We start from the raw sequence: 15,687 nt of genomic DNA, 5'->3' as shown, positions 1-15,687 counted from the left end.
GGGTACAGAGAGCGCTGTACAGGCAAGAGAGCGCACACAAGAGGGAAGCAGGGTGAACAGAGAGCGCTGGGCAGATCTGGAGAAAAAAATAAATAAATGACAGCCTGTGGAGGGAGGATATGGGCGAGATTACGTGGAGCGCACGGCTGCAGATATCTATTAGGCTGGGTTCACACTTCAGCTATGTGAAAAAATAATAATAATACACAGAACAGAGGGAAATCAACTCGCTACCCGTACAGACACTTGATCTTTCAGTAGACTCCACTACTGGTTTTGGCTCACAATTACTGGGTGTGCAGGACCACACGGGTGCCCACTGTCCGCCTCGTGTCCTGGGCTCAGGGTGCTCATTTATATTCATAGACTCAGGAGATGAGAGGAGGAAGCTCCCCGGGATGTGTAGAGCAGACGCAGCAGGGAATCTGGCGCAATGTGTCAGGACTACAGAACCAGGGCTGACCCACACCCGGAGACATGTCATGGCCCCAGTACAGATGTATTACATTATAGGAGTGATACTTTGTGTGCCTCAAAAAAAGAGCCAAGAACAAATCCTAAGACACCCAGAGATCGCCGCACCTGACTGCGGGTGCGGGGCGCTGGGGTCCGGCCAGTAAGCCCAGAGTACTGGGAAATATCCCAAAACGGGAAAGGGGGTACAAACTGATTAGTACTGAGCAGATAACCCAGGTATGTCCCCTCAATTAGCGAAGAGAGAACCTTACACGAGCGCGAGCACCCCAACACCTTCCTGGAGCAACATCCCCAGCCATGGTTCCAAATCCGACACCAAGGCTGTAACATCCCCCCCCCCCCCCTCCAATATACAGGGTGTGAAGCAGACCTAGGGCAAAGACCGCTAAACACCTGTGAACCCCCACACCTACTAAATGTACCCCTACACATTCTATACACTAGCTACAATACCCGACTACATCCCCCCGGGAAATTTTCCATCCTCAGCATCCCCCTTAACTCCCCAGTCACCTGTGTATCCTCAGCATCCCCCCCATTCACAGTCACCTGTGCATCCTCAGCACCCCCTCCTCCCCGGTCACCTGTGCATCCTCAGCACCCCCTCCTTCCCGGTCACCTGTGCATCCTCAGCACCCCCTCCTCCCCGGTCACCTGTGCATCCTCAGCACCCCCTCCTCCCCGGTCACCTGTGCATCCTCAGCACCCCCTCCTCCCTGGTCACCTGTGCATCCTCAGCACCCCCTCCTCCCCGGTCACCTGTGCATCCTCAGCATCCCCCCTCCTCCCCGGTCACCTGTGAATCCTCAGCATCCCCCCTTCTCCCCGGTCACCTGTGCATCCTCAGCACCCCCCTCCTCTGTCCATGCAGCACGCACCGTGTCCTCCGCGCAGGGCGCTCGGTGTCCGGTAGATGGAGACGGGCTCCGGGTGATAACGGTGCGCTCTTCCTCCGTGGAAGGTCCGGGCAGAGGTGCTCAGCGCACAGCTCCACAGCAGCCAGCAGAGCCAGGGCGCACAACCCGGGCGCATCGTCTCAGCGCAGTGCCGGGCGCCCGGGGCTCATGGTCCCAGCTCCCGGCAGCTGCTCCTCGTCCCGCCCGCACTCGGCTCCATGGCCCCGGTGACTCCCGCTCCCGCCAGGTGCTGGATCGGACTGCGCCGCTCAGGTGAGCTCAGAAACTCAGGCTGCCCGCTGGGCGTGGTATGCAAATAGCAGCGCGACTACCAGCCAATCAACAACGAAACCACGCCCCGCAATAACCCGCTCCTGTCCAAGCTGTAAGTGGGGGCAGGATCGTGCTGAAAGGTGAGGAGTGGACCATAGCGCTTAGGGGGGGAGATATGGGAGAACAGAGCTATATGGGGGGGGCATATATGGGCTGAAGGGGCTATAGAAATCTATGGGGGGGGGGATATATATATATATACACACACACAGGAGAGAGCAGATAAGCAGATATATATATATATGCACAGGAGAGAAGAGATATATAGGGGGAGATATATATATATATATACACAGGAGAGAGAAGAGATATATAGGGGGAGATATATATACATACACAGGAGAGAGAAGAGATATATTGGGGGGGGGGGGGAGATATATACACCGGAGAGAGCAGAGATATATATATATACACATACACACACACAGGAGAGAGCAGAGATATACAAGAGGAGAGAGCAGATATATAGGGGGAGATATATATATATATACACAGGAGAGAGAAGAGATATATAGGGGGAGATATATATATATATATATATATATACACAGGAGAGAGAAGAGATATATAGGGGGAGATATATATACATACACAGGAGAGAGAAGAGATATATTGGGGGGGGGGGGAGATATATACACCGGAGAGAGCAGAGATATATATATATACACATACACACACACAGGAGAGAGCAGAGATATACAAGAGGAGAGAGCAGATATATAGGGGGAGATATATATATATATACACAGGAGAGAGAAGAGATATATAGGGGGAGATAGATATATATATATATACACAGGAGAGAACAGAGATCTATAGGGGAGAGATATATATACAGGAGAGAGCAGATATATATATATACACACATACACACACACACACAGGAGAGAGCAGAGATATATAGGGGGAGATATATATATATATACAGGAGAGAGCAGAGATATATAGCGGAGAGATATATATATATATACACACACACACACAGGACAGAGCAGAGATATATAAGAGGGATATATATATATATATATATATATATATATATATATATATATATATATACACACAGGAGAGAGCAGATAAGCAGATATATATATGCACAGGAGAGAACAGAGATATATAGGGGGGAGATAATATATACAGGAGAGAGAAGAAATATATATAGGGGGAGATATATATATAAATACACACAGGAGAGAGAAGAGATATATAGGGGGAGATATATATATACACACAGGAGAGAGCAGAGATATATAGGGGGAGATATATATATACACACAGGAGAGAGCAGAGATATATAGGGGGAGATATATATACACACACACACACAGGAGAGAGAAGAGATATATAGGGGGGAGATATATATACAGGAGAGAGCAGAGATATATAGGGGGATATATATATATATATATACACACACAGGAGAGAGAAGAGATATATAGGGGGATATATATATATATATATACACAGGAGAGAACAGAGATATATAGGGGGAGATATATATACAGGAGAGAGCAGAGATATATTGGGGGGAGATATATATATACACAGGAGAGAGCAGAGATATATTAGGGGGGGGAGATATATGGGCTGAAGGGGCTATAGAAATCTATGGGGGGGAGATATATACAGGAGAGAACAGATAAGCATATATATACAGGGGAGAGCAGAGATATATTGGAGGGGATGTATGTGTATATATATATATATATATATATATATATATATATACACACACACATACACAGGAGAGAGCAGAGATATATTGGGGGGGAGATATATATACAGGAGAGAACAGAGATATATTGGGGGTAGATAAATATACAGGAGAGAGCAGATATATATATATACACAGGAGAGAACAGATAAGCATATATATACAGGGGAGAGCAGAGATATACTGGAGGGGGTATGGGTATATATATATATATATATACACACACACACATACATACACAGGAGAGAGCAGAGATATATTGGGGGGGGGGATATATATACAGGAGAGAACAGAGATATATTGGGGGGTAGATAAATATACAGGAGAGAGCAGAGATATATTGGGGGGGATATATATACAGGAGAGAACAGAGATATATTGGGGGGTAGATAAATATACAGGAGAGAGCAGAGATATATTGGGGGGAGATCTATATATATACAGGAGAGAGCAGAGATATATTGGGGGGGGGGATATATATACAGGAGAGAACAGAGATATATTGGGGGGTAGATAAATATACAGGAGAGAGCAGAGATATATTGGGGATATATATATATATACACACACATACACAGGAGAGAGCAGAGATATATTGGGGGGATATATATATATACACACACACACAGGAGAGAGCAGAGATATATGGGGGGAAATATATCTATATACAGGAGAGAGCAGAGATATATATATATACACACACACACACACACACACAGGAGAGAGCAGAGATATATGGGGGGGAGATATATCTATATACAGGAGAGAGCAGAGATATATAGGGGGAGATATATATATATATACACACACACACACACACACAGGAGAGAGCAGAGATATATTGGGGGGGGGTAGATAAATATACAGGAGAGAGCGGAGATATATTGGGGGGGGTAGATAAATATACAGGAGAGAGCAGAGATATATAGGGGGAGATATATATATATACAGGAGAGAGCAGAGATATATTGGGGGGGTAGATAAATATACAGGAGAGAGCGGAGATATATTGGGGGGTAGATAAATATACAGGAGAGAGCAGAGATATATTGGGGGGGGGTAGATAAATATACAGGAGAGAGCAGAGATATATAGGGGGAGATATATATATATATATACAGGAGAGAGCAGAGATATATTGGGGGGGAGATATATAGGGGGATATATATATATATATATACACACACACACATACAGGAGAGAGCAGAGATATATTAGAGGGAAGAGATATATATATACACAGGAGAGAGCAGAGATATATTGGGGGGGATATTATATACAAGAGAATGCCAAGAGTGTGCAAAGCAGTAATCAAAGCAAAAGGTGGCTACTTTGAAGAACCTGGAATATGACATATTTTCAGTTGTTTCGCACTTTTTTGTTATGTATATAATTCCACATGTGATAATTCATAGTTTTGATGCCTTCAGTGCGAATCTACAATTGTCATAGTCATGAAAATAAAGAAAACTCTTTGAATGAGAAGGTGCGTCCAAACTTTTGGTCTATACTGTATATACACACACACACACACACACACACACAGGAGAGAGCAGAGCTATATTGGGGGGGGAAATATACAAACCCGATTCCCAAAAAGTTGGGACACTAAACAAATTGTGAATACAAACTGAATGCAATGATGCGGAGATGGCAAATGTCAATATGTTATGTGTAATAGAACGTAGATGACGGATCAAACGTTTAATCCAAGTAAATGTATCATTTTAAAGGAAAAATACGTTGATTCAAATCTTCACGGTGTCAACAAATCCCAAAAAGTTGGGACAAGTAGCAATAAGAGGCTGGAAAAAGTAAATTTGAGCATAACGAAGAGCTGGAAGACCAATTAGCACTAATTAGGTCAATTGGCAACATGATTGGGTATAAAAAGAGCTTCTCAGAGCGGCAGTGTCTCTCAGAAGCCAAGATGGGTAGAGGATCACCAATTCCCACAATGCTGCGCAGAAAGATAGTGGAGCAATATCAGAAAGGTGTTACCCAGCGAAACATTGCAAAGACTTTGCATCTATCATCATCAACTGTGCATAACATCATCCGAAGATTCCGAGAATCTGGAACAATCTCTGTGTGTATGGGTCAAGGCCGTAAAACCATACTGGATGCCCGTGATCTCCGGGCCCTTACACGACACTGCACCACAAACAGGAATGCTACTGTAAAGGAAATACCAGAATGGGCTCAGGAATACCTCCAGAAACCATTGTCAGTGAGCACAATCCACCGCTGCCATCCGCCATTTTTCAACAAGATAATGCCAGACCACATTCTGCATCAATCACAACATCATGGCTGCGTAGGAGAAGGGTCCGGGGACTGAAATGGCCGGTCTGCAGTCCAGACCTTTCACCTATAGAGAACATTTGGCGCATCATAAAGAGGAAGGTGCAACAAAGAAGGCCCAAGACGATGGAACAGTTAGAGGCCTGTATTAGACAAGAATGGGAGAGCATTCCTATTTCTAACCCTGAGAAACTGGTCTCCTCGGTCCCCAGACGTCTGCTGAGTGTTGTAAGAAGAAGGGGAGATGCCACACAGCGGGGAAAATGGCCTTGTCCCAACTTTTTGGGGATTTGTTGACACCATGAAATTCAGATTCAACATATTTTTCCCTTAAAATGGAACATTTTCACAGTTTAAACTTTTGTTCCGTGATTTATGTTCTATTCTGAATAAAATATTAGAAGTTGGCGCCTCCACATCATTGCATCCAGTATTTATTCACGATTTGTATAGTGTCCCAACTTTTTGGGAATCCGGTTTGTATATATACAGGAGAGAGCAGAGATATATTGGGGGGGAGATATATATATACAGGAGAGAGCAGAGATATATTTGGGGGGAGATATATATATACAGGAGAGAGCAGAGATATATTGGGGGAGATATATATATATATATATATATATATATATATACACACACACACATACATATACACACACACAGGAAAGGGCAGAGATATATAGTGGGAGAGTTATATACAGGAGAGAGCAGAGATACATTGAGGTGAGATATATATACGGGAGAGAGTAGAGATATATTGGGGGAGATATAGATATGTGTGTATATATATATATATATATATATATATATATACATATACACACACACAGGAAAGGGCAGAGATATATAGTGGGAGAGTTATATACAGGAGAGAGTAGAGATATATTGGGGGGGGAAGGGGAGATTTATATACACAGGAGAGAGCAAAGATATATTGGGGGGGAGAGATATATACAGGAGAGAGCAGAGATACATTGAGGTGAGATATATATACGGGAGAGAGTAGAGATATATTGGGGGAGATATAGATATGTGTATATATATATATATATATATATATATATATATATACATACATATACACACACACAGGAAAGGGCAGAGATATATAGTGGGAGAGTTATATACAGGAGAGAGTAGAGATATATTGGGGGGGGGGGAGATTTATATACACAGGAGAGAGCAAAGATATATTGGGGGGGGAGAGATATATACAGGAGAGAGCAGAGATACATTGAGGTGAGATATATATACGGGAGAGAGTAGAGATATATTGGGGGGGGGAGAGATATGTATATATATATATATATATACATATACACACACACAGGAAAGGGCAGAGATATATAGTGGGAGAGTTATATACAGGAGAGAGTAGAGATATATTGGGGGGGGAAGGGGAGATTTATATACACAGGAGAGAGCAAAGATATATTGGGGGGGAGAGATATATACAGGAGAGAGCAGAGATACATTGAGGTGAGATATATATACGGGAGAGAGTAGAGATATATTGGGGGAGATATAGATATGTATATATATATATATATATATATATATATATATATATATATATATATACATATACACACACACAGGAAAGGGCAGAGATATATAGTGGGAGAGTTATATACGGGAGAGAGTAGAGATATATTGGGGGGGGGAGAGATATATATACAGGAGAGAGCAGAGATACACAGGAGGAAATAGAGCTATACACGGGGGGGAAATATCGATGCAGAGATAGTGGTAGAGACATCAGATGGGAGGATCCGACATCTAGACGTCCACGGAGTTCACTTCCATGGGGGCCCGTCACACGGTGCCAGTGCAGAATAACATCGGGGGCTTGTGGTAAGGGGAGTGAGTGGGACGTCGGCCAGCGCTCTGCACGCTCCACAACATCAGTGTTAATTATCTCCAGTAAATTCCAACCTTCGCGTTCATAACGACCCATCGAGCTGCTCATAAAACAAGATGGCCCCATAAATACCAGAACCTCATCTTTTCTTTAGGAAAAATAAATAAAAAATCTAAATTATGTGTCCCTGTCCAGGCTCTTTTATTCCAGGGGAGAGAGGGCCAGTTCCCCGCCCCAGCCCAGGAATTAAAGAGCCACCGCTTCCCCTGCGAGTGCTGGCACCGCTGCTGCAGGCTGTGCCAGGCGGCTGCAGAAAAGGCAGTTCAGTTTAATTACAGCACAAAAAAATACAAAACTACGTGGCAGGCTTCATACTGGCACCGAGGCCAAGTGCCTGTCTGTTACCCTGGAAATGTCACCTGCTCTAAGATCCTGTATGGGTGCCACTGGGAAAGTCAGAGACTCCACAACAGCATCTAATATCCCAGAACCCTCCAGCGAGTTGCCAGACAAGCAGATGTTCCAGACTACTGGACACACAGAATCACGCAAAAGCAAAATGTCCTCTTAAGATACAAGTAGACCTCATATAGTCCATCATTTGGATTTGTTGATTTCTGAGGCAAATCTGTTTTCCTTTAGTCGTACGAACAGTACAGTAGAAGCACATCCTGTGTACTAGTCGGACAGATGGAATTGGAATTCTAATTAGAGACCCCTGAGCCTAGATCAGGAAACATAGGATCACATTTTTGTTTGGATCAAATTTTTCCTCTTTTCTTCCCTCCCTCTTTCCTCTTCTTTTTCCCCCTTTCTTCTGCTCTCCTCCTCTTCCATCCCATATACACACAACATTTTCCAACTTCCTTTCCCGTTCCTCATCATTTTCTACACACACATGACCACAGACAGCCACTGGTATGCCTTTCTCTTCCCTCCGTCACTCATACACCTCTACTGTTCACACCATCACTATTCTACACTCACTGTCACAACTTTTCCCTTTTCTTTCACTCTTCTATTCTCCTCCCTTCTCCCACATCCAATATGGCCGCACTACCGTAGTCTTGCGACCGTAGTCTTGCGATACTTCCCTGCTCCACGCCCGGCGTCTTCTCCCCACACTTGCCTACAGCCTCCCCCACAGCGCGTCCACGCTGTACCACGGGGGTCCTCCATACTCTCTCCTGACTTTCCTGGTACGTTTCTCCTGCCGGCACTGGGGTGCCCCAATTAACTGCCACATCCCACAGGACAGCATCCCGTCTCCCATCGACAATACTCTTTTTGCTATTATATTATCTCTATGGTGCTTGGATCTTGGCCCATTTCATTTACTTTTAGACTTCCATTATTTCCCTCCCCAATATTCTCTACATCTTTGCACCATTGGTGCATTACAGAGCTCCACATTACTGGCCTCTTACAGCCCCGGTTCCACACTGTAGTTCTCATCTCTAAGGCCACATTTATACATCCACATAGGCTTTTACCCTCGTCGCTCACTCGCTGTTACACATCAGCCTCCATTCTACCAGGCCATTTAGCTCGCCTATTATTCAATATAATTTTTTGTTCCTTACTAATGGATTTTTGTTCCCTTTCTCATTGGTGACTTATGTGACCAAGGTCTGATTTGACCGAAACATCAAAATTTGGAGTCACAAAATTTATATTCTTCCTAAACCTATGTATTTACTGGAGGATATGTCACAATAAAGGAATGTTACTTACGTGTTAACCCTGAGTGTGCAGTGGTATTTCTCTTACTATGGTTTACTTGGATCGAATGAGGTCGGTGTTGTTTCTGGTGCTTGCCGCACCGCCTTCCCAGCTGTGGCTATTGGGGTCATGTACCCGTCTCTATTTATTGGTGTGTCTCCCACGATGCTGTGCGGGTTATGGCTTCTGCTGGAGCTGTGGATTGTTGGTCTGTGGATCTCGGCTGAGCTCCTGGTGCTGCCATAGCCACTTGAAGTTAAGTGTTTTCTTCACATTTTCTATTTTGTTTGGGTTGTTTTGTGTGTTGCATTTCCCTGTCATTTGTATTAAGGCCTGAGGGAGAGACTCCTGTTCGTCCTTCCTTTAGGAGGAACAGTTTGTCTCAGTCCTGACATTAGTACCAGGGTCCTATAGGGTAAGTTAGGACATTAGGTATCCGGTGTATGAACTCGCCTACCTCTGGGGTCTGTTCATGCTGGTAGTCAGTCAGGACTGTGATTAGGGTTTTACTAGGAGGTGTCCATCTCCTTTCCCTAGTTTCCAGGCCTTATTCCCTCACCCGTTTCACTCCTATGTTCGGTGTGGTTTCCCTCCCACACCCGAACATGACAATAAGAATTGTGATGGGTCACCTAGGATCTTACCCTGTCCCGGACACGTGACGGGTCACCTAGGATCTTACCCTGTCCCGGACACGTGACGGGACATCCGGCATCTTACCCAGTCCCGGACACGTGACGGGACATCCGGCATCTTACCCAGTCCCGGACACGTGACGGGACATCCGGGATCTTACACAGTCCCACACACGTGACGGGACATCCGGCATCTTACACAGTCCCGCACACGTGACGGGACATCCGGCATCTTACACAGTCCCGCACACGTGACGGGACATCCGGCATCTTACACAGTCCCGCACACGTGACGGGACATCCGGCATCTTACACAGTCCCGAACACGTGACGGGACATCCGGCATCTTACACAGTCCCGCACACGTGACGGGACATCCGGCATCTTACACAGTCCCGGGCACATGATTTAAAACATGGTATCTTACAAAGATGTATTATGGCTGTAAATGAATGAGAAGGGTTGAGAATGCGCATCCACTGCAAGAAAGCAGCAAAAAATCTACTCCACGTTCTCCAGAGGAGCAACCCCCCCCCCATCATTCAGCACCCGGCATGCCTCATCACAGAGATAGCAGGGAGAGCTCAGATAATTATAGTGCATTTTATATCAGTAACAAACAGGAGACTAAATTGCTCCTATCCTATCAGTGTTTACCTGCAGGCTACAGCGTGTGGAGGCAGCTGAGGGGATTACAATCGCGGGTTGGGGGGCGGAAAAAGCCCTGACAGCGGCTGATGTTCTCAGCTTCCATCACAACGGTCAACTCATTACATCTCTGTATGAAGAGGATGCCCCTTCCCCAGTCCTGGGCGCCCACTCATAGAACTTAATCCTCTGTGTCCTATGTTATACAGACGTGGACAAAATTGTTGGTACCCTTTGGTCAATGAAAGAAAAAGTCACAATGGTCACAGAAATAACTTTAATCTGACAAAAGTAATAATAAATTAAAATTCTATAAATGTTAACCAATGAAAGTCAGACATTGTTTTTCAACCATGCTTCAACAGAATTATGTAAAAAAATAAACTCATGAAACAGGCATGGACAAAAATGATGGTACCCCTAACTTAATATTTTGTTGCGCAACCTTTTGAGGCAATCACTGCAATCAAACGCTTCCTGTAACTGTCAATGAGACATCTGCACCTCTCAGCAGGTATTTTGGCCCACTCCTCATGAGCAAACTGCTCCAGTTGTGTCCGGTTTGAAGGGTGCCTTTTCCAGACTGCATGTTTCAGCTCCTTCCAAAGATGCTCAATAGGATTGAGGTCAGGGCTCATAGAAGGCCACTTTAGAATAGTCCAATTTTTTCCTCTTAGCCATTCTTGGGTGTTTTTAGCGGTGTGTTTTGGGTCATTGTCCTGTTGCAAGACCCATGACCTGCGACTGAGACCAAGCTTTCTGACACTGGCTAGTACATTTCTCTCTAGAATTCCTTGATAGTCTTGAGATTTCATTGTACCCTGCACAGATTCAAGACACCCTGTGCCAGACGCAGCAAAGCAGCCCCAGAACATAACAGAGCCTCCTCCATGTTTCACAGTAGGGACAGTGTTCTTTTCTTGATATGCTTCATTTTTTCGTCTGTGAACATACAGCTGATGTGCCTTGGCAAAAACTTCGATTTTTGTCTCATCTGTCCACAGGACATTCTCCCAGAAGCTTTGTGGCTTGTCAACATGTAGTTTGGCATATTCCAGTCTTGCTTTTTTATGATTCGTTTTCAACAATGGTGTCCTCCTTGGTCGTCTCCCATGTAGTCCACTTTGGCTCAAACAACGACGGATGGTGCGATCTGACACTGATGTTCCTTGAGCATGAAGTTCACCTTGAATCTCTTTAGAAGTCTTTCTAGGCTCTTTTGTTACCATTCGGATTATCCGTCTCTTAGATTTGTCATCAATTTTCCTCCTGCGGCCACGTCCAGGGAGGTTGGCTACAGTCCCATGGATCTTAAACTTATGAATAATATGTGCAACTGTACTCACAGGAACATCTAGTTGCTTGGAGATGGTCTTATAGCCTTTACCTTTAACATGCTTGTCTATAATTTTCTTTCTGATCTCTTGAGACAGCTCTTTCCTTTGCTTCCTCTGGTCCATGTCGAGTGTGGTACACACCATATCACCAAACAACACAGTGATTACCTGGAGCCATATATATAGGCCCAATGGCTGATTACAAGGTTGTAGACACCTGTGATGCTAATTAGTGGACACACCTTGAATTAACATGTCCCTTTGGTCACATTATGTTCTGTGTTTTCTAGGGGTACCATCATTTTTGTCCATGCCTGTTTCATGAGTTTATTTTTTTACATAATTCTGTTGAAGCATGGTTGAAAAACAATGTCTGACTTTCATTGGTTAACATTTATAGAATTTTAATTTATTATTACTTTTGTCAGATTAAAGTTATTTCTGTGACCATTGTGACTTTTTCTTTCATTGACCAAAGGGTACCAACAATTTTGTCCACGTCTGTAGGTCCAACCACTGCGAGGATGCACTGGCGGGCACATGAAAATACAACCCCAAAAACTACAGGAATGTATCATGACCAGACAAAGTAGAGCAAACAGCTGCACATCTATCTAATCTATATTTATATAAATAGTTATTAAAGTCAAAGAAAACAATACTGTATCCTGATGAACTGCGGTCCACGATAAGACACATCACCTGGACCAGGACACAAAATCCACAGGGCATACAAAAACCATGAATGTAGTATTACCGAGGAATAGCCAATGACGGGAGATGAGGTAAAAATACAGTCCAGTAGTCCAGGGGAAAGGAGACCAACCCTGCCCACCCGATCGCCATATAAAACCAACGCCCTCAACCATTATTTTAACTATGGACCCCTGAGGGATCATAAATATTCATTCCCCTTACTCAGGACATAAGTCTTTGGCCCCTTGACTCGGAACATACTGTAAGCCTTCAGCCCCTGGACAAAAGTCTCTTGACTCAGGGACTTACTTGAACCCCCTTTGGCAGTGACTCCAGCCTCCAGTCTTCTTGGAGATGATACCACAAGGTTTACACCCCTGGATTTGGGGATTTTCTGCCATTCTTTTCTGCAGATCCTTTCCAGCTCTATCGAGTTGAATGGGGGCTGTTGGTGGACAGCAATTTTCAGGTCTCTCCAGAAATGTTCCTTTGGGTTCAGGGCTCTGGCTGTGGCCACTCAAGGACATTTACAGAGCTGACCCTAACCTGCCCCTGTGTTGTCTAACCTGTGTGCTTAGGGCCATTGTATTTTTGGAAGGTGAACCTTTGGCCCAGAGCACTCTGGATCAGAACCTTTGGTCCAGTCTCAGGTCCAGAGTGCTCTGGATCATATTCTCATTAAAAATATCTCTGTAATTTGAACCATTCAACTTTCCCTCCACCCAGTCTCCATGTCCCCCCTGTATGATTCTGCCACCACCATGCTCTGTAGGGATGTATTGGGCAGGTGATGAGCGGGGCCTGGTCTCCTCCAGACATGATGCGGCCACCACCATGCTTCACTGTAGGGATGGTATTGGGCAGGTGATGAGCGGCGCCTGGTCTCCTCCAGACATGATGCTGCCACCACCATGCTTCAATGTAAGGAAATTATTGGGCAGGTGATGAGTGGTGACTGGTTTCTTCCAAACATGACGCACACAGGTCAAAAAGTTCCATCGAAGCAGAGAATCATGTTTCTCACAGTCTGTTGCCCTTTAGGTGTTTTATACAGACTCCAGGCGGCTTTCATATGTCTGTTACTGAGGAGAGGCTTTCTTCTGGCCACTCTGCCATAAAAACCAAATTGGTGGAGGCCACAGTGATGGTCGACCTTCTGGAAGTTTCTCCCATCTGCACACAGGGTCTCTGGAGCACAGCCAGAGTGACTATTGGGTTCTTAGTCACCGCTTTTACCAAGGCTCTTCTTCCCTGATTACTTCATTTGGGGGACGGTAGCTCTAGAAAGAGTCTTCCTGGGAACTTTCAGTGCAGCAGAAATGTTTTTCTCCCCTTCTCCAATCTGAGCCTCCACACAATCCCATCTCTGAGCTCTACAGACAGTTCTCTCCTCCTCATGGCTTGGTTTCTGCTCTGATATGCATAGTCAGCTATGAGATCTGACAGACAGGGATGCGCCTTTCCAATCATGCTCAATCATCTGAATTTACTACAGGTGGCTCCAACCAAGATGTAGAGCATCTCAGAAATGATCCAGAGAAATGGGAGGCCCCAGAGCTAAATGTCAAGTGTCATAGTAAAAGAGCCAAATACACTGCTCAAAAAAATAAAGGGAACACTTAAACAACACAATGTAACTCCAAGTCAATCCCGCTTCTGCAAAATCAACCTGTCCGGTTATGAAGCGGCACTGATTGTGAATCCATTTCTCCTGTTGTGCAAACGATAGGTAGAAATGATAGGCAATTAGTAGGACAACCCCTATAGAGGAGTGGTTCTGCAGGTGGTGACCATTTCTCTGTTCTCATCCTTTTTGGCTGTTGTTTTGGTCACTTTTGCATTTGGTCATTGCTCTCACCCCTAGAGGTAACATGAGGCAGTGTCTACAACCCACAGAAATTGCTCAGTGTTACAGGGCTGAGGCAGCAGTTCCTGCATGATGAAGGCATTGATGCTATGGACTAGCCCGCCCGTTCCCCAGACCTGACCCCAATTGAGCACATCTGGGACATCATGTCTCGTTCCATCCACCAACGCCATGTTGCACCACAGACTGTCCAGGAGTTGACTGATGCTGGGAGGAGATCCCTCACGAGAACATCCGCTTCCTCATCAGGAGCATGCCCAGGCGTTGTAGGGAGGTCATACAGGCACGTGGAGGCCCCACACACTACTGAGCCTCATTTCCTTGTCTTGAGGCATTTCCACTGAGGATGGATCAGTCTGAAATTTGATTTACCACTTTGATTTTGAGTATCATTCCAAATCCCAGACCTCCATTGGATATTAATTGATTTACATTTATCATTTTATATCTCATTGTTCTCAGCGTTTTCCACTATGTAATGAATAAGGATTGGACTGGAATATCTCATTCCTTGAGCTCTAGGATGTGGGATTTTATGGTTCCCTTTATTTTTTTGAGCAGCGCACTTCTGTATGTCCATGCAAACTGTTTCTGGTTTTAATACATTTTCAAAAATGCTTAATATTCTGTTTTCACTTTCTCATTAGAGGGGAGAGCGCAGATTGATGTGGATTTTTACTTTTCTTTTTTAGCACAAGGTGCAACATAAAATGGGAAAAGTAAAAGGTTCTGCTGTATATTCCTTATACACAGAGGAAATACTAACTCCAAAAGATATAGTGAGATCTTGACGTTTGAGGGCCCAGTGCAGGAGTCATACCATGGCTTCTGATGCTGACCCAGTAATGGTCACTTTCTACATCAGGTCACTGAGTGTGCGTCTGACCAGGGGCCACATATAGATTCCCGCTGTATTCTGTGCGTTTCCTTATTGTTCCACACCCAAAGACAGGATGCTGCATTGTGTGCACAGCTCTGCAGCATATGCCACCTCTCCATGATCAGTACAGATGAGGGGCTCGCCGGGTACAGGTGCCAGCTATGTACCTGGAGAAGCTCCCAGTAGCTGCACCTCAGGAAGCCGAGATGCCAGGTTTATAAATAATTCTCATCTTCACACTTTTTAGAGTTTTCGTTCTCTGTCACAGACTGAAGAAGGCGTCACTCTCCTCCTCACCAGGGCGTGACATATGT

The 15,687-nt window shown here is 44.8% G+C and overlaps 1 protein-coding gene across 3 annotated transcripts in view; it reads right to left on the bottom strand.

Annotated features, from left to right (window-relative positions):
* NRXN3 (neurexin 3) overlaps nucleotides 1–15,687 on the bottom strand; it is a 290,952-nt gene that overhangs the window by 57,526 nt on the left and 217,739 nt on the right. The window contains exon 1 of one of the 3 annotated variants that reach the window (XM_044271726.1): nucleotides 1,356–1,565. The exons of the other annotated variants lie outside the window; for them this stretch is intronic. Coding sequence (XP_044127661.1) covers nucleotides 1,356–1,509 — 154 coding nt within the window. The 5' untranslated portion in view covers nucleotides 1,510–1,565. Of the gene's footprint in view, nucleotides 1–1,355; nucleotides 1,566–15,687 lie in introns of those variants that run through there. 3 annotated transcript variants of the gene reach the window in all.

This window comes from Bufo gargarizans, chromosome 11 (assembly GCF_014858855.1).
Source record: "Bufo gargarizans isolate SCDJY-AF-19 chromosome 11, ASM1485885v1, whole genome shotgun sequence".
Taxonomy (NCBI): domain Eukaryota; kingdom Metazoa; phylum Chordata; class Amphibia; order Anura; family Bufonidae; genus Bufo; species Bufo gargarizans.
The sequence above is the reverse complement of the archived record's forward strand: the minus strand, read 5'-3'. Positions and strand labels throughout refer to the sequence as shown.